The 19,017-nt window shown below is 53.8% G+C and overlaps 6 protein-coding genes across 6 annotated transcripts; 4 read left to right on the top strand and 2 right to left on the bottom strand.

The window, feature by feature from the left end:
* Positions 1-39: 39 nt before the first annotated feature.
* AB675_10779 (NADH-ubiquinone oxido 51 kDa subunit, mitochondrial) lies at positions 40-1,952 on the top strand (the record flags this gene model as incomplete). The annotated part of the gene is made up of 4 exons (XM_018139571.1): positions 40-121; positions 219-685; positions 741-1,728; positions 1,783-1,952. 4 exons carry the CDS (start codon positions 40-42, stop codon positions 1,950-1,952), a joined length of 1,707 nt encoding a protein of 568 aa, XP_018000798.1.
* Positions 1,953-3,117: 1,165 nt separating this feature from the next.
* AB675_10778 (uncharacterized protein) lies at positions 3,118-3,631 on the top strand (the record flags this gene model as incomplete). Its single annotated transcript, XM_018139570.1, has 3 exons — positions 3,118-3,387; positions 3,468-3,540; positions 3,594-3,631. The coding sequence occupies 3 exons, from the start codon at positions 3,118-3,120 to the stop codon at positions 3,629-3,631; spliced, it is 381 nt and encodes a 126-aa protein (XP_018000938.1).
* Positions 3,632-4,679: 1,048 nt separating this feature from the next.
* AB675_10777 (uncharacterized protein) lies at positions 4,680-5,513 on the top strand (the record flags this gene model as incomplete). The annotated part of the gene is made up of 1 exon (XM_018139569.1): positions 4,680-5,513. The coding sequence occupies one exon, from the start codon at positions 4,680-4,682 to the stop codon at positions 5,511-5,513; it is 834 nt and encodes a 277-aa protein (XP_018000841.1).
* Positions 5,514-6,331: 818 nt separating this feature from the next.
* On the top strand, positions 6,332-10,992 carry AB675_10776 (putative sterigmatocystin biosynthesis monooxygenase stcW; the record flags this gene model as incomplete). The annotated part of the gene is made up of 7 exons (XM_018139568.1): positions 6,332-6,624; positions 6,702-6,726; positions 6,842-7,063; positions 7,114-7,720; positions 7,797-8,089; positions 8,142-8,426; positions 9,955-10,992. 7 exons carry the CDS (start codon positions 6,332-6,334, stop codon positions 10,990-10,992), a joined length of 2,763 nt encoding a protein of 920 aa, XP_018000621.1.
* A 4,411-nt stretch (positions 10,993-15,403) lies between these two features.
* Positions 15,404-17,309, bottom strand: AB675_10775 (uncharacterized protein; the record flags this gene model as incomplete). Its single annotated transcript, XM_018139567.1, has 3 exons — positions 15,404-15,787; positions 15,858-17,144; positions 17,205-17,309. The coding sequence occupies 3 exons, from the start codon at positions 17,307-17,309 to the stop codon at positions 15,404-15,406; spliced, it is 1,776 nt and encodes a 591-aa protein (XP_018000933.1).
* A 531-nt stretch (positions 17,310-17,840) lies between these two features.
* On the bottom strand, positions 17,841-18,884 carry AB675_10774 (Mitochondrial dicarboxylate transporter; the record flags this gene model as incomplete). Its single annotated transcript, XM_018139566.1, has 2 exons — positions 17,841-18,643; positions 18,701-18,884. 2 exons carry the CDS (start codon positions 18,882-18,884, stop codon positions 17,841-17,843), a joined length of 987 nt encoding a protein of 328 aa, XP_018000710.1.
* Between the last annotated feature and the right edge of the window lie 133 nt (positions 18,885-19,017).

Below are 19,017 nucleotides of genomic sequence, written 5' to 3'. Positions count from 1 at the left end.
CGAGGGGGAAGTCGAGATGAGCGATTTGGGGTTCAGCACATGACGCCGTCGGATGTCATGAGGCAGTCGCTGTTCAAGGTTGCGGCTGCTGAATGTGGCATTGGTTTCTGGAAGGGACGACGTGAGTATCCGATGCCCGGATCCATGGAAAGATATCTCCGCACCAAGAGATCTAGGCTCTGCCAATCATGGTTCCGACATTCCGCTTTAGTGGATAGACTTTGGCGATGAGATCAACGACCTCGAAACCCTCGCCGCAGACCCTTTCGTCTCTGAGCACACTCCTTACGACCTTGCTGTTGCTGCGGGCAGCTCTACAACCCTCTACCACGCACACCTGGCGCCCATGATCGTCCGACCATCCACCCGCGCCGCGGCCAAAGCCGCCGGCAGCGCCTCACGATCAGTCAACAGCTCCCTCGCCGCCACCCAATCGAGAACATACGCCACCGTTCAGGAGGGTGCTCCCCCGAAACGAACGTATGGAGGTCTGAAGGACCAGGACAGGATATTCACAAATCTCTACGGTCACCATGGCGCAGATCTGAAGAGTGCAAAGAAATATGGCGACTGGCACCGGACCAAGGACATACTCGCCAAAGGCCATGACTGGTTGATCAACGAGATCAAGGCATCAGGCCTGAGAGGACGAGGAGGAGCTGGCTTCCCCAGTGGCCTGAAATTCGTACGCTCTTCCCACACCTTACCACCCCCTCCTACATCACTAATACCCGCCCTAGTCATTCATGAACTTCAAAGGCTGGGAACAAGACAAGAAACCCCGCTACCTCGTCGTCAACGCCGACGAAGGCGAGCCCGGCACCTGCAAAGACCGCGAGATCATGCGCAAAGACCCCCACAAGCTCGTCGAAGGATGCCTCGTTGTCGGCCGTGCCATGAATGCCACCGCCGCCTACATCTACATTCGCGGCGAGTTCTACCATGAAGCCACAGTCCTGCAACGCGCCATCCAGGAAGCCTACAAGGACGGCCTCATCGGCAAAAACGCCTGTGGCTCCGGCTACGACTTCGACGTCTACCTCCACCGCGGTATGGGCGCCTACGTCTGCGGAGAGGAGACCTCCCTCATCGAATCCCTCGAGGGTAAGGCCGGTAAACCGCGATTGAAGCCCCCCTTCCCCGCCGCCGTCGGCCTCTTCGGCTGCCCATCAACCGTCACCAATGTCGAAACCGTAGCCGTCTGCCCCACCATCGTCCGCCGCGGCGGGAAATGGTTCGCCGGTTTCGGCCGCGAGCGCAACCAAGGCACCAAACTCTTCTGCATCTCCGGCAACGTCAACAACCCCTGCACCGTCGAAGAAGAAATGTCCATCCCTCTCCGCGAGCTCATCGAAAAACACTGTGGTGGCGTCAAAGGCGGGTGGGATAACCTCCAAGCCATCATCCCGGGCGGCAGCTCAACACCCATCCTCCCCAAACGCATCTGCGACGACCAACTAATGGACTTCGACGCCCTCAAGGACTCTCAGTCTGGTCTTGGAACTGCTGCGGTCATCGTGATGGATAAGTCCGCTGACGTAGTGCGGATGATTGCGAGGTTGAGCAGTTTCTACAAACATGAGAGCTGTGGACAGTGCACGCCGTGTCGTGAGGGTAGTACATGGACGATGCAGATTATGCAAAGATTCGAGAAGGGACAGGCCAGGGCGAGGGAGATCGATATGTTGCAGGAATTGACGAAGCAGGTTGAGGGACATACGATTTGCGGTGAGTTGCAGCGATTTTCGTCTTGTCCACGTTTGATACTGATTTCTTCAACAGCGTTAGGAGAAGCATTCGCCTGGCCCATTCAAGGTCTAATCCGCCATTTCCGACCAGAGTTGGAGAAGCGCGTGGCGGAGTACAAGGCGACGCATGGACACGAGGCGTTAGGTGGTGGGTGGGAGTACGATGCTGGCAAGAAGGGGCTGTTAGTAGCGCCGGGCCAGTGATTGAACTACATCAGGTGGATGGGGAAGAGAAAGTTTGTGGTAGTGTTTCGTTAGCGTGCATTTTCTCGCCTTGCGGAGTGGCCTGGTGTTTGACAGAATCGAAGGGAAGAACGGTGCCGTACGAGCATGGGCATCAGACAAAAAGGAAAGCAAGACAGTGGCATCCAGAAGCTGGCGCGTCATGGACGGCGCGATCTCCTCGTCACGCGGTCACGGAGAAGACGTTTGTGTCAATATCAATACAGTTGAAAATTCCAGAAGTGTTCTGTAGTCGAGTATCCGTCGGATCGCACATCCTTTCGCCAACAGGCGATACCGACGGGGCCATGCCATGCCACATGATCCCCGACCACATGCCGGTCCGCGACCTGAGTAGACACAAGCACGCAGCAAGAGCAGAAGAACCACACAATCAATCGTATCAAGCGGTCCCGAAATTCCGACGACCTTATCGGCTGAATGCCCTCCATCCCGAAAAACCAGATGAAAGTCCCAATATGGCAACTAAACTGCCATTTAGGATTGTCCAGGCATGGCGTACCCGAGCCTATACCCATACCCGGTTACGGGTGGGCGTTCCCGAGACTCATCTTCTTCTTCACTTCCTCTCACAGTCTTTTACTCCTTCCCTCCACCAGCCTGACTAGCCATTCGGTGAGCATCGCGACTGCTGCTACGAGATTGCCAAACCAATTCCCTCTGCGCGTTGGGACTTTTGCGTCCAGCGTGGACAGCTCGTGTTCGAGTTTATGTGCAGGTCGGTACGGGATTCAAGCTTCAGCTCAAGCCTCGAAACCTTCGGCTCGTGTCGCATACTTCAGCCCTACCTACTTCTTGATATGTGTTTGCAGGACTGGTATGAGTCGCTGTGGCAGGCCACGTGGCCACACAACACGCTACGAATGAAGTGTTCTCTGCAGCATCTGCCATGGGCTGCTGTGGCAGCCACACGCAGCGCCACGATACTCAGGACACGTCCAGCTGAAATGGCCACGCACCTCGTCGCTTCCTGCGTAGCCAGGTTATGTATATGATAAGAGCTCTAGATGCTACTGGAAAACGTCGAGTCCTCTCACATTCCCGATTCTGTTTCCATGCTGTTTCTCGCTCAATTTCAAATTGCCAATCTGATCACTCGCTATCTTCCCGCTCAACAGCGCTCAAAATGTCTTCTGCCAACGTCGAAGAGCACAGGAAACTCATCCCCTTCAGCCATTTCATCTCCTCCACCGGCAACCACGGGTCATTGATGGTCTCCGACGTCTTCATCGACCCAAGCAAGCTCAACAAACTGATCGAGCTCTTGACCCCCTGTTATCATAAAATGCACGCGTATCCGGAGTGCAAGTTCATCGAGATGGCCCAGAACCCGCAGGACCCGGCACATATTAGATATGTCCATGCTTGGACGAAGGGCACGGATTGGTTCAGAGAGGTTAGTTCTTGAGGAACGACGGGTTGCTTGCGTGAATCGATGGAGGCGGACCGCTGATCAGCATGGTTGTTTTTGAGCAGAATATTGAGACTCAGCCTTGGTTTGCTGAGTATGTCAAGGAGCTTGCTGCGATATCTGACAAGAGTAAGAAGCGTGAGTATTGATCGTGATGAGGTGGCTCGAGCTTTGACTGATTGTTGGACCAGGAAGCGTTGAGCACTTCAATTGGATCCCGCTGAAGTAGGGCTTGCGTGAATGAAGTTAGTATTGGCAGGATTGCAAGAGATGGCGGCGTTGTCACGCAGACATCACGTTGCTCCAGACAGGCTCGGTGTATACCATGGCGAAGGTGGTAGCTGGCGTGGCAGGAAGATGATGTCAGGAAGCGAGGCACACAGCTTTCGTCTGCCTCTGCTTCTTCTCCTTTACCTCTCGTTTGCTTGTATCATACATGGTCGGCCAGTGATCGGACAGGGCCAAGCTGAGGGAAGCCTAGCCTGTCTGTGCAATTATCTATATGACAGAGAATTCAACACACTGAGCTGGCTGGTCGCGCTGCCTTGAAATCTGTGGCTTCTTATTGGTGCTGATCATGATATACATCTGTCACAACCCAACATCGAAGAAAGAAAGCCCCCGAATCGTTCGCGCCTAGCATAGGGTGAAAAACTCGACGATTCAATTGCGAGTGTGCCTAGATATCACGAGGCAGCGTCCGAGCCTCCCTTGGTTATCATGTATTGACGTGCCGACGCAACGACAAGGCTGGCTGAGTTTTGCCTTGCGGCTGAGCATAAGGGGCCGGCAATGTACCTAGCAGCCTATGCGACGACGCACTGTGACGGCGTGACGGCGCAGCCAAGGGCGATGTCTGAACATTCGGGCTGTGCGTGCGATGAAAAGTTTCAGACAGTCATATCCTGATTCTCACAGCATGCGAAAGTCATTGCAGTGTTCTACTCTGGTTTGTATCAAGATACCCAAACTTTTTGAGGGCTAGTAAAAGTCACGTGACTCGCATCGGCGGGCTGTGCCAGTGTCGCTTCGCCGGCCGATGATGTGGCGCGCCGGTCTGGACATCACATCTCATCCCAAGCATTGATCCTCGTGAGCGCTGACTGTTCTTGTCGACACAGCCCATCACCGGCACTCGACGATCACATAGCCGTCTTCTTTCCGCCACCTTCCGACTTGTATATATCTCCATCCACCACCGTCACTTTGTACTTCGCCCCACTACCACCATCTCCATTTCCTCGATCCTGCCGGCAGCATTACATCAACCACCCAACATGGCCACCTCACCGACCAGACCACAACCGTCCCCGATAGACACGACCATCCACACACCTTCACCACCCACGTCCTCAACCTCAACCCCTCAGACCAAGCGCTCCCGCAGCGCATTATCACTCGACCTCAGCACACTCCCACCGCTGACCTCCCCATCACCGCCCTCCAACACCCTACTTATTACCCGCCTCTCCGACCCCAAAATCTTTCACCCGGCCTCCCTCGCCACTATCCGCGAACACATCTCCTCCATCGCGCCCCTCAATTCCTTCTCCCCTCTAAAATCAATGCACCGCATCATCGTCAGCTTTTTCGACGACGCCTCCGCTATCGCCGTGCGGCAGTCTGTCGACGGCACCGCGTTTTCCTCGTCCAATACCGAGCCCTCGGTCGCGAAATGCTATTTCGGCGAGCCGACCCCAATAAACCAAGAAACGAAATACCTTGAGCGTCCCGATGCGGGGAGGCTGTTCTTCATCAGCCCACCGCCTAGTCCGCCCGTGGGCTGGGAGATGAGGATGGAGGATGCGCCTAACAAATCCGTCCATGCAGAGGATCTGGCATCCAAACTATCGGCGTTGACGAGTCGGCTGTCGTCCTCGAACAACAATGAGGATGTCTCGCCTATCGAAGAGCAGTACACAGCGGATGAGCTTTCTCAGAAGCTGAAATCTACACATACGCGCAAACGCTCTACGGAAGATATGCTCACGACGCCAACGTCAGCAGCACCGAATAATAACGGGTCAAGTCCGAAGAAGATTAGAAGTCGGAGCTCGACGTTGATCTACGATCCGAAAGCACACGGAGACTCACCCGGCTACCCGCCGTGATGCTGGAAACGGAGGACGATGATGAGGTACAAGAGTTGGACGAGCCGAAGCCAATCCTCGCGCACACGAGTCGGCCGCCGTTGGAGTTAATGGAGGAGCATTCGTGATTCATTGTGCAGGCGAGCATTGCAGAAAAGGAGCATTCTTGAGTGGTGCTGTAGATAATAGAGGTGGAATTAGGACTCCGGCATCTGTTACGGAGAAGGGTCAATCAAAGACCAGATGTACAAAATTATTAATATGTCCACGTCGAGTCAAGCTGCACCAAGCAGGCGAGACAGAAGTATGGGCCATCTCAACATGTGTCACCTTGGCTGCCTTTTGTGGGTCGGTACCATCATGCCTAGTTGCCCGCCTGGGTTTGCGTTTGCCCGAGCCGCCTCCTCTATTCGCTTCAGATACTAAGTAGGCAATTGGTCGCCCATGAACAGGCGGGGAAATATGCGTCCATGTAGGTTTGAACACCTGAGTACGCTCGACTCAACCACGAAACTATATTCATTCGACATGGCACCGTATCAAGGGGCATCGCGTTTGCTTAGGCTCCATGGATTGTGTACGGAGCTAGGTAGGTATGCACGGGCTAACGGGCCTGGGTCGGTTTGCCTTGCAGACTCCCCGGATTTTGGGCCTCGGCCAACTCCAAACCTTCTCCACATGATGCTATCATTCAACTCTCGACCTCGTAGGGCTGACACCATGTGGCAAATGCTTAAGAGAGCGGTCCATCGGCTCCAGAGCGAGTGCGGCGACTCAAGCGCTGATTTCAGCCGCTTCGCTTTACCCAAGCGACCAGTATCGTTGACGAGCAGTCCAATATGGCACCAAGCGCGACAGCCTCGCTAGAAGATGGCTACGGCGGACTAATCCCCAACGACCCGACCACCGATGCTGATCAGCAGAACAATGCGAACACGCGTGGAGAACCCAATAACCCCAGTGAGGACGATGTGCCCATCCTGGAGCAGCTGGCAGGAACGAGAAAGCGACTGCGAATTGCTATTCTGGGCGCTGGCTTGTCTGGTCTCAATTTCATGAAACGTGCTGAGGAGCGACTCAAGAATATTGAGATCGTCTGTTATGAGAAGAACGATGATGTTGGCGGGACCTGGTAGGTGCTTCTGGACATGTCGACGTGGATGAGTCCAGTGTGGTCGGGGCGGAATGGATTTTGCTGATAGTAAACAGGTATGAGAACAGGTATCCGGGCTGTGTAAGTGATGTCTGACTGCCTGGGGAACTTGATACCTTGCGCGACGAATCTTCACAATTGTCTTGCCACAAGTCCTTGGCGATTGAGTGGCGATAAGCAGTCTGACGAAGAGCAGGCCTGCGATATACCCAGCGTCGTCTACCAGTTCCCGTGGCGGCAAAAGCCTTGGACACGCTACTACTCTACAGCTCCCGAAATCTGGGCCTACATAAAAGAAGTAGAGCAAGAGAATAAGTTTATCGAAAAGTATATCAAACTACAGCATCGCACGCAAGCCATATCCTGGTCTGACGACACAGCTCAATGGATGATCTCACTCCAGGACCTCCGAACAGGCGTACGTTAATCACCTTCACAGACATCGGACTAGACACTAAGATGCTTCAGCGCGAGTTCACCGACCATGCCGACCTCCTCCTCGACGGTACCGGCGTCCTCAATAAGTGGAAATGGCCCACAATCCCGGGCCTGCACTCTTTCAAAGGCCAACTCCTGCATTCCGCTCAATGGAACCAGAACGTGTCCCTCGAGGGCAAACGAGTCGCCCTGATCGGCGCAGGCTCTTCTGCAGTTCAGATCCTCCCCAACATCTATCCTTCCGCCTCCAAGATCTACCACTGGATCCGCAACAAGATCTGGATCACCGCCGGCTTCGCGCAATCCTTTGCTGGTCCCAACGGTGCAAACTTTGAGTACAATGAAGAGCAGTTGGAGCTTTTCAGGAAAGATCCGGATAGCTATCTGACGTACTGCAAGATGATCGAGGGAGAATTAAATCAGCGTTTCAGCTTTATTGTGAACGGCAGTCCTGCGCAGAAGGAGGCGAGGAAGTTCAGTGAAGGGGAGATGCGGGAGCTACTCAAGAACAGGCCGGATCTGGTGAAGAACATCATGCCGACGGACTTCTTCGTCGGATGTCGTAGACCAACGCCGGGTAATGGGTATCTGGAGGCATTACAGGGTGAGAAGACCCAGGTGTTTGGAAACCAGCTAGGTCAGATCACTGAGAAGGGGTTCATGGACCTGATGGGAATGAAGTCGAGGTCGCGACGTGATAATCTGCGCGACAGGCTTCGACACGACATACAAGCCAAAGGTACCCTTCTCGGTCAATGGTGTTGACATGCAGGAGAAGTGGAGGGATTACCCTCACGCACCGAGTTATTTGAGTCTAGCGCTGGCAGATGTGCCGAACTACTTCCAATTTGCAGGGGCGTACTGTCCGGCTGCACACGGGAGTTTCTTCCCACTGATTGAGGGGTACAGCAGTTATTTCATCAAAGTCGTTGAGAAAATGCAGGTGGAGGGCATACGCTGCGTCCAGCCGAAGGGAAAGGTCGTGGATGCTTTCTTGCGACACGCTGTGAGTAGTGGCCGCTCATCTGAACATTGAACCTCTGCTGACAGTTCGACAGGACACATTTCTGAAGCGCACCGCATGGACAGGGCCGTGCTCATCTTGGTTCAAGGGAGGTGACCCAAACGCAACACCCGCGATATACCCTGGCTCGCGATTGAACTTCCTTCGCTTGCTCGAGAACCCGCGTTGGGAGGACTACGAGATCGAATATGATGTGCCGGAGAATATGTTCGCGGCGATCTTTGGAAATGGCTTTCATGTCTGTGAGAGGGATGGCAGCGACATAACTTGGTATATGGGACAGCCGGGCAAAGAGGTGGACAAAGACTGGCTGAAGGATGTAATGAGTGGAAGTAGGGGAAGGATCATGGAACGGCCTTGTTGAGCGTGGCAGGAAACTTGGAAGGAACGGGACCGAGGATGTGTACAAGTCACTGTCTCGTGAGAGTCCATCAACGGCAGCAAGAGTTGAACGTGACGCTGTAGTCAATCGTGTGTCACTGAGAACGAGTTCAATAAAAAACGCGTGCCGCGTCTGCACTAGCTGATCATCTGATCGCATGCGCGTTGGCACTGCTTTTGTCGATATTTATATTCTCGGCTCGTTCTTCGCAATATCCTCAGCCTACTTGCTCAGTCTTCGATTGCATCCACTCGCATCCCCGTTCCAGCTTCCACCTTCTTCTTCCTTCGAACGCTCCTCTCGAGCTTCCTGCGGCTGCTGTTCGAAAAAGATCTGACGGACCTTGCAGGCGTGAAACGCGTCGCTGCCAGCGCATCGCATCGACCAGCAGCTCCGATCACGTGGTCAGCCACGAAGCTTGTCCTGTAGGCGCGCGTCGGAGCCAAAATCTCCGGGCTGTCAAATTGCGGTGCAATTTGCCTGGATGATCGTCAAGGGTCTTCAGCCGCATCAAGATGGTTGCCTTGTTCTTGACGACGTCTCGAATAGCATAAGTTGCAGCATCGCAGGTGTTTTCTGTTCCGCCGACCTCGCCGACATGAAAGCAAAGCCCTTGACGATGGTCAGCGCTGCGCTGTTGCACACTCTGTGTTCAGATGTGCGCAGCACCAATGACGCGCCTGCTGCGGCTCCAGCGGTAAGTACAGACAATCATACGCTAATCATACAGAAAGACCGTCCTGGAGCGTCATTGTGACATCGCTGCTCGTACGAGATCATGGAGGATGAGTTGGTATGATTAAACCAAAGTTCCACCACGTTGTCGCGCCTCATAGGTCGCGAAGCCTTATCATACACCACGGTTCCTCATCATACGGCAAAGCAATACCAAAGGTCCACCTCTTCGACTCCAGTTCCAGTCGCTCGCGTTGTCGATGCGAGTCCCCCTTCCAAAATGGCGACAGCGAGAACACCGTGTCGTCGCCCTTGAATGGTCTTGTTCTTGCTTTGCAAATGCTCTGTCATGCCACACGATGGCCCCTGCCAAAGGATCAAGATAATTTCGCTTTCCCTGGCATGCACTACGCTCGATCAATGCCACGAGCACTATGGCCAATGGAATTGGCCATAAATACACCGAAGTCTATTGCTTTGCGCTTGATCCTGCGGTGGATCGGGTCGATCTGGTGAGGCCTTGCATGTCTATATGTTCTAACGCTCCCCCTGCAAATCTCGAGTTTCCTTTCCCCATACCGGCAAGATGACTTTTCGCGACAGATTTTGTCGTTTACATCCTGCTGTTTCCAGCACCTTCAACCCCCCCACCGTGAGTTCTCTTTTCCTTTCCCGTTTCCACGGATCTGTTCTTTGTGCAACATCAAACACTGTTTCACGCTGCTTCGGAGTCCTCCTGACTGCCGTCCCCGTTCTCTCAGATCAGTCTACTAACAAAAAATGTTCATAGCCTCTCCCTCCTTCCCAATGGATCAGGGAACATCACCCATCATACGTTCCGAAGCCTCGCGCTCCCATCGCCCGGCCGAAACTGATCCCCTGGAGACTCCTCTACTACCGCTCCCGCTATCGTATCGAACGCGGCTTACCGATCACACCCTGGATTCCCACGGTTGATGAACCGGTACCACCGAACTATGTGGTCGATCCTATACCACCTGAGTACGTGGAATACTTCCTAGCGGATTACGAGGATCCTTCATCACTATCATCTGGATCCGGTTACGCCTTATCATCTCGATCTGGCTCCACCTACGATTCATTCGATAGTTCTCTTCCTCAATATTCATCGGAACTACAACAGCTCATTGATGCTGTCCGACAAAGGAATCCGGAACGATTCGCCGAACTCATGCGAGACGATCCGGAACCGGAAGTCAGTCAATCACCTTCCGGTCCGATGTTCAACTTCCGATCGAAACACGAGGAATACCCTACTCAATCATCTGGCTCGGTGTCTACACCGTGTCCAGTTGATTCTCCTTCATCAGATGGATCTCGATCCCCAGATCCAGATGATTCCTACATTCGATACCAGAACTTCATTCGGCAAATGATCGCCACGCTCAAGGCAGCGGTCACCGAGGGACAAGAACAAGAACAAGAACAGGAAGTAGAGGCTCGAAACACCCAGATTTCACTCTCTCCGTCTTCCGATACTTGGTCCTCCCGATCTGGTTCCGATAACTCGGTGGATTCCAACTTCTACGACGAAATTGAACACATCGAGGAAAATTGGGAATCTTTTTGCGACGACAGCATCGAAGAAGCCGACAATACATTCATCTCTGAGGGTCCACTAGCTGATTCATCGGATGACGCCTTTATTGAAGAGGACGATTCCTTCGAATATCCACAGCGATCCATCCCAAATCAGAGTTACCGGCAACTACCTTCTCAAATGCTCGTCACCCCTACTTCAACAACCCCCTGCATCTTCTGCAGGGTATGGACCTCTGTCTCCTCTTGGGTCAAGTCCTGGTTCTAGGGTTTCGCATCGATGAAGCACCTGGACACGACTTCACCGGCTGCCAATACGACCATGGACATCTCCTCCCAGAGTCTGTCCCATACACAGTCCGGTAACGACATTGCAGTCTCGTCAATACCACCTGCAACGCGTTTCGAAGTTGTTCCAGGATCTCGACAATGCACTCTTGGCTCCCAACCAAGCCAGTGCTTCTTTTTGGAGGATGAACAGGTTTTGGTTTTGTTGGTTCGAGTACAGATCAGGTTGACAGAAACATCATCGCCGCTTGACTCGACTGTGACTTGCTCGTCAGACCACCTGGACATCTGCTTTGCTCTGTCATGAGCTTCGATCGGTATTGATTTCGGTTGTGCTTGTGGCAAAGGGAACGTCACTGGTACAGCCTGGCCTCCGAAGGCTGAAGGACTACGCATAACGACGCGTACTCGTGTCCAGGGAGAAGGAGATGTTGATCGGGTTTGGGCTCGGAACGAGATCAAGAAGGATCAACGATCGAACGAGAGATGGACTGCTTGGAGTTGCAGCATGGGAATGAAAGGCAAGAGATGGAATACCCGGGGTATAACACGCTTTCAGGGACAGCTGGGCTCGAACCGAGACTGAGAAGGGTCAACGATCGATCGAGAGGTGGAACGCTTGGAGTGGGCTTGTGGGTGTTGTGGAATGGTGAAAGGAAGCGAAAAGAGATGTAAATAATGGTTTAGGCTGTGGAAAGGGGAGGAAGACGCCTGGAAGTTGGAGTTTTGGGAGTGTGGTATGGGCTTGCTGTTGGGCTGAAACAACAGACCTGGACTCTCCGAACCCTGGACCTGCCCTGGACCTGCCCTGGACCTGCCCTGAAACTTCCTCTGGAGCACCGAATTCTGGCCGCTGGACCTGCCTCTGCGGATCTCGACTTTGACCCCTGGAACACGAAACTTGGCCCCTAGGATTTTGGCTCTGGCTTCCCTAACTTTCCCCTTCAACCCCGGACATCGCCTAACCCATTGGACCTGCGCCTGAAGCTCATCTCCTCCACACCAACTGTCACTTTCACTGTCGTCGCCAACATCCACTCCTGTCGTCGACTATCGGTTGCTGGAGTTGACCTACCTGCGATATCTATTCCTGTGACTTTCTGGACTCCGGTGCCCGTTTCCATCGTCGTCTTCACTCACTTGCGACACTTCATCAACTACAATTTTCTCTGTCCACTGGTTGCAGCTGAGTGATGGACAACAATGCCTTGCTTCCCTACCCGGACCCGTGCCTTGAGAACACTCTCCTCTTGTACTTGCATGATCCCATCTCCGATCTGCATCGACAGTGTCTCTGGCTTCCTTCCTGCGACTACTTAGACAAGATCTCAACATTCGGACACACGTTCTGGACCTGCCTCGGACACGGAGAGAACAATCGTCTACATCATCATGTCGACTGATCACCTCGGCGACGTTGACGATGTTCTCGGACACCTCCATGGACAACACAAGGTGGACTTCGACGAGACTCTGTAACATCACACCTTCGGCTTGTGAGATCATCACGGTAAGACCAACACTTCAAGGGTACATTGTTGACACTACTGCCAATGCTTGCAATGCGTGTGAGAGATCCTTCAATGGCATCACTCCGTGTCAAAGCAACTCGGTGAGGAAGTCTTCGTGTGTATCAACCCTGTCGTTGAGGTCCCCTGATAGCTCCTACCGTCGGCTCATGTCGCCACTGGCTCTGGTTTGACGCCTTTGCTCTTCTTGGACTGGGTCTTTCGACAATCACATTCATTGGGAGGTTGGGTGGGAATGTGACAACACTCGCTCTGGACAACGCTGCTGAACTGTACGACTTCTGTCCTGTCTTCTCGGCTCAATGCGTCAATCACTCTTGGATCTCAGGTCGACAGTCATTACTCGCAGAGATCCAAAAACATTGACCGAGAACGACTGGTGAGGCCTGGGAAACCTCACTCGCGACATTCTTCGAAACAGTTTCTGGACTCGCAGCACCCCTGGTTCGGCATTCTTCCATGAGCAGCACACAGCAACCCGTCACGAAGACAGACTTTGTTGGGAGCATCGTCTTGACTTCTCGGGTTCGTTTCAATCTCTGGGTTGGTCGTTAGCTTTTGTAGAGCTTCCAGTGTCCAGCAGGATTCGACGCTTGTGCGTGCTTCATGATGCCTGGAATCGGGGAACCTTATATCGTGGATGGAACTGGTGGCGGTTCATGGCAAAGCCTTTGTCATTCTTCTCTCGAGCATTCCGGTCAATGGAGTCACTGTGTCGCGATCGAATCCACACACTCCAAGCACGACTTTTTTCAGCGATCTACTGGTCCGATTGTGTTTGAGCTTCCAACCTCGACACCTTTGTTTATTCGCACACGACTTTCATTCTTCGGGACGTCGACTTCGATGGTTCTCTCTTCGTCCTTACTAAGCCGTATGGCTAACAGGGTAGAGATGTTTCCTGAGGGTCAATTACCAAGTTTGGAAGTGGCTGACTTGGCCTGGGAAACCAAGTTTGTCCAACGTGGAAAACAGTCGGACTCGGTCTGAACAACGAAACGACGTGTGACTCGGCAATATTCTCTCTTCCGGACACGAAACGCCTTCACCATCTCGTCTGTGTGATTGTATCCAACATTCGTCCACATGGCGTCGTGTGTATTGGTCCGCGAAAGGAGATTCAACATGACATCAATGTCACTCGAGAAAGAATACAACTTTGCAACGGAACCGCATTTGAGCAGCAAGCCAATACCTCTACGGCAACGCGTCACAAAAGGTCCTCCTGTTTATCCGCCTCACTTACTTCACTCTTCGGGAAGTCGGCTTCGATGGTTCACTCTTCGTCCTTACTAAGCCGTATGGCTAACCGGGGAGAGATCGTTTCCTGAGGGCTTATTACCAAGTTTGAGGAAGTGCGTCAGAAGGGAGTGTTTCTGGGGGAAAACACGACTGGACGATGTTCATTAGGAAAGGGAGCAACCGGGTGGTAATCGTGTTGGAGGTGGCTTGTAAGAGGGATTGACTCTCATGCTCGGCTCTGGAATTACCGGATGACAATGATGACTGAAGTTGAGGAGTTCATAGTGTCGGCGAGGAACAGCGTGTTGGAACGTCTGAGACCTCATAACAACCATTGTCGACCCTTCCCTGGACTTGACGGACAGGTGAAGCACAATCGGGTGAACGACTCCTGGTCACGGTATTCCATTGAGCATTTTGGTGGTGGAGGTTGAGTATTCAGCTGGTGGAAAGCTGAGGATGGTGGTCTGTGTTTGGCTGACGAATGGCTGACGGATGGTTCGGCTGCTGGTGTTGGTTTGGCTGATGATGTTGGTTCGGTTGATGGTGTTGGTTCGGCTGATGGTGTTGGTTTGGTGATGGTGTTGGTTCGGCTGTCGGATGGCTGAATGAATGGCTGACGGTGGTGTTGAGTGTTCGGCTGATGGATGGCTACTCCGGGATGGCTACTGAGTGATTGGCTACTCCGGGATGGCTACTGAGGGATTGGCTACTGAGGGATTGGCTACTGAGGGACTGGCTACTGAGGGAGTAGTTGGCTACTGAGGACTGGCCGCTGAGGGACGGCTACCGAGGGATGGCTACTGAGGGTTACCTACTGAAGGATGGCTACTGAGGACTGGCCGCTGAGGGATGGCTACTGAGGGATGGCTACTGAGGGACGGCTACTGATGCGTTGCCGCTGGTGTATGTATGTGTTCGGTCGGTGGATAGCTGATGGTGGCGACGTGTCTTCGGCGGCTGGATAGCTGATGATGATTCCGGTGGTCCGGAGGATTGGTGTGGAATATTTCGGCATCGATCTCTTTCGAGGAGGGTGCTTTGGGCCTGCAGGAGTTGACAGACAGAAGGCAGGGATCTCCGGATTGGGAGGAGGGTTCAGCGCAAGTTGTATCTGTGTTGAGTACTCCGAACTTTTTGGAGGTTTCTTCTGCGACGGTCTCAACTCAGGTGGTTAGTGGTCGCTGGGGGAAAGAAAAAGTTGGGTCCATGAGACTGGCTTCTCGTAGTTCCTGACAAGAACAAAGAGAAAGAAAGATAAAGACTTGTCTTCCAGAAATGGTTTCTTCGTGATACTTCCTCAAGCGTGTTTGCTATTGCCCTTCAATGGCCTCAGGCTCTCCCGCCCATGACTCGCAGCTCTCTCAAGCCTCAGTGCCAACTCTATAATCTCTCGGTCCTCCCCGGGCGCTCATTGCACCCAGAACTGATGAAGCTGGCTCTCCCCTTTCTGCCCGCTCTCCCGCTTCAGCACTTCCAAAGCGCCCCTCACAACTCTCTCTACCACCTTCATCATCTCCCTGTCGTTGACACCCACCGACCCAGCTGGAACCCACTGCAGGTTGCTGATCGTCTCACTCGTCTTGATCAGCCACTGCTCCTGATCACTCCGCATTTGACTCATCTGATCCAAGAGATTCCGCGCCGTAAAGCCTTATCGAATCGGGAGAGCAAGAGGTCATCCTTGACGAACTTGAGCTCTTCTGCTTTCTTCTCGATGGCGGAAACGATCTTGTTCGAGCGCATCGCGGTGTCGTCGATCTTGCCGATGGTCCGGATCAGGTCGCGGGCTTCGGCTTTGCGGGATTCGGATAGGGAGGCGGTCTCGCGCTTGACGTCTGCGATCAGGATCTCGAGTCGTTGATGCCAGTCGTTCTGGGTGGTAGTGGAGGCCTTGAGGGCTTTGTCTACCATGGTGTTTGCTTTGCTGATGGCATCTGCGACATTGTGGCTTGTGGCCGCTTTCAGATCTTCGACGGCGGCTCTGATGATGTGGTCGCTGTTCTCGGCGTATTCGATCAGTTGGGACTCTGCGGCTTGGACTACGCTGGTCTTTGCGCTTTCGAGTAGGGACTGGGTGTCTCGGGCTATGTTGTTGGCCATGTTTCTCGGCTGCGCCGCTTAGTGTGGTTCCGAAGTCCGTCTGCTGGGCGAGGATCTTGTTGTGGGCTTGTGTGGAGTGCCAGTGGAGATTGCTGGTTGCGGACGTGAGTCGAGACAGGCGTTCGAGGATCTCAGTGAGCGGGAAGGGCTGGTCCGAGACGATGATAGACTGCTCGATTGAGCGGAGCAAGTCAATTATGGACTTGCCATTGCTGACAGATCCGACATTGGTCGACATGGTGCTCAGGGAGGTGCTAATGGTCTCGACCTCGTCATGCAACTTCGCCGCGGCTTCTTTGGACGCGTGAGTTGCCGCTTCGACCTCCGCTTTCAGATCCGTGTGCGCTTCTTCCAGACTCTGCTGCACCTGGTCGCTCGTTGCCGTGACTGACTCTCCGATCGCCTTAATAGCATTCATAAGCTCGACCTTGTCCTCCTCGGTGTCTCTGCCCAGCTGGGCTATTTCGGTCTCGATGGCGGCTTTGCTCGCGTCAACGGCGATCTTGAGCTCGACTTTCGACTCCGACATTTCTCGCTTCAGCTGCGCGATGTCGTCCTTGACAGAAATTCGAACCTCGTCAATCGCCTCGCGGAGGGAGGATCTCGTTGAGATGAGGTCGTCCTGCAGGTTTGTGGTTGAGCTGCGAACAGCTTCGGTGAGTGTGTTGGTGGACTCAAGCTGCTCGGTCTTGACTTTGTTAACGCTGAGCTTCACGTTGGCTGACTCTTGTTTGACGCTCTCACCGACCTGAGCCACCATAGCCTCAACCCCGACTTTCACAGCATTCTGAAGTCGATCGGCTCCTTGCTTGTTCGCATGTTTGACCTCTGCAATCTCTCGCTTCATCGTTTCTCTCATCTCACCCACTTCCGCCATCAGCTCGTCACGGACTTGAGCCAACTCGACCCGCAGCGTCGATCTGAGCTCGACGAATTGCGTAGTGAGAAGCTCCTTGAAGTGCCCAAGCAAATTATTGGAGTCGATGTCGGGCTGGGCAGTGGCCGTGGTTGGTGGTGGCTTGGAGGCTCCCTTCTGGTGGTGATGAGACAGGTCTACGATGCGCGGCTTCTGGATGGCAGCATAGCGAAGAGGTGAGCCAGAGTCACCGCCGCCGATGTAGACTACGGTCTGGGGAGAGTCGGATTCGGACTTTCGGCGAGCGTGGCGACGCATCGTTGGTGTGCGGTGAATGATAGGACTGAGGTATTCATCTCCTCGGAGGGGCGACGCGTTCAGGGGGCTGAGGTCGCTCAGGTCCTGTGATCGAGTCTGGTCAGTCTTCCACCGTCGCCACGCTGGCGACAAGGAATTACTTACTTCGTCTTCGTCGAAGACATCGTCGGTGCTTGACACGTCGAACGGAAGCTTCGACTGTGTCTCGTCGTCGGAGAGGGACCAGTGGTCGGTTGCGGTGGGCGCCATGTTGAATCACAGCGACGTAGATGTTGAGTGAGGAGTTGGTCTAGAGTGAGATGCGACATTGTTGGAAGAGATGTGTACTAGGTGGTTATAGGCGGTAGCGAGACTTCAAGTGACATCCAGGTGCGCTAGCTTGGTGAAGCCGGCCGAAGGCCGCAGAACTCTTGCTTTGTCGTCGGGTTGCCCCAGCTTCAACTTGTGTGGAAGTCGCTTGAAAGACTGCCTTTCTCACCTGAACCTGCTGCCTCGGTGAGCACTGCTGACCACGGAGACGAAACCGAGCATCTTGATAAAGAAGAAGAATCTGTCTGTTGAATCGATCATGTACATTGATCAACTGGCGTGTTAACCACTGACGTGTCTCTCACCTTCTATGTGTATCCAAAGCGCAGGTTACAGACTCTCTTACTATCGCCGTCGCTATGCAGAAAATCAGCACACAAATAAAAGATAGATGTCGCCGCCCAGATTGCCCTCCTATGTGCCGATCTCCACGCCCACGCCTTCCGCTACACCAACTCAACCTCAACCGACCTATTCATCAAGCCCCTTCAGATGCCGGTACCACTTTTTGTGCTGCTCAAGGAACACCATGGTAAGGATCGTCTGCGGCCCCAGTCGCATGAAGCTGGGTGTCCAGCCACGGAACATCCAGAATAGACCCTCCTTGGCCTGCGCTTCTCGCAGAAGTCCGGCAATCCCCTGACCCTTCCCCGCATTCATGATGCGCGTCTTGATCACGTCCGCAGGACTACATATTGTAGTTGCCACGAACCCCGCCAGAAGGGAGGAGACAAAGTGCGTACTCAAATTGTCTTTCATGCCGAGACGTGTAAGGCAGAAGTCCTTGAAACCATCGTATGAGGCCAGTTGGGAGGAAGTCATGAGCAGCGCTCGGGCAGAGTTGGGTCCTACACCGCGAAATAAGCTCGCAGGCCCTTCTTCACGAACCATGCGGAAGACGCCGTCGATCGCATGCTTGTAGTTGCGTCGTTGATCCGGCGGCCGCGAGGCGTCGGATTGCATGCGCACGTTGAGAATGTCGCCGGGGTTGCCAGCTATACCACCTAGCACACCGGACGTGGAGGACATGAGAATGAGGTTGAGCATAGAGGGTTGTGGTGTTTTGCCCGTGACCGGGTCCGGAGCGGGGGCGAAGCGGACCTTGAGATCCTCGTAGACGCCAAATCGAACGGTCGAGTAGGTCAATTGACGGAGCAGGGCGGCGGAGAGACCGGCGTAGAGACCGAGAGGGCCTTCATTCTTGAGAATGTAGGTGAAGGTGGAGGCAGTAGTCTTGGGCGCGTCAGGAGCGCGAGTTTGTAGGCGAACCTTGACTGTTGATCTAGATCAGTTTGGAGCTTGGTAGTGTTGACGTGGTTCCGAGAACGTACTCAGATCAAGCGGGTGGGTGCACACTGCTGCCATGGAGGCGGCACTCCCACCAAACCAGAACGGATAGTGCACCTGGCCTGCCTTTGCGGGCTTCTTGAGCTGTGTGGCTTCATTGTCGAGCTTCTTGTCCAGCTTCTGAGCTTTGCTTCCCAGCTGCTCTACCTTTGACTGGCTGTTCGACATCGATCCATGTGAGGCAGCAGGGGACTGCTTGGGAGTGCTCCGAGGGGTAGCGTATGGGTCCAGTCAATTAGGTATAGAGCAGGTGAGAGGAGGAGAGAGGTTGAGAGGCTCAAAGGTGAATGGGCGCAATGTT

Source organism: Cyphellophora attinorum (assembly GCF_001299255.1).
Source record: "Cyphellophora attinorum strain CBS 131958 chromosome Unknown Contig11, whole genome shotgun sequence".
NCBI classification, from domain to species: Eukaryota; Fungi; Ascomycota; class Eurotiomycetes; order Chaetothyriales; family Cyphellophoraceae; genus Cyphellophora; species Cyphellophora attinorum.
The sequence above is the reverse complement of the archived record's forward strand: the minus strand, read 5'-3'. Positions and strand labels throughout refer to the sequence as shown.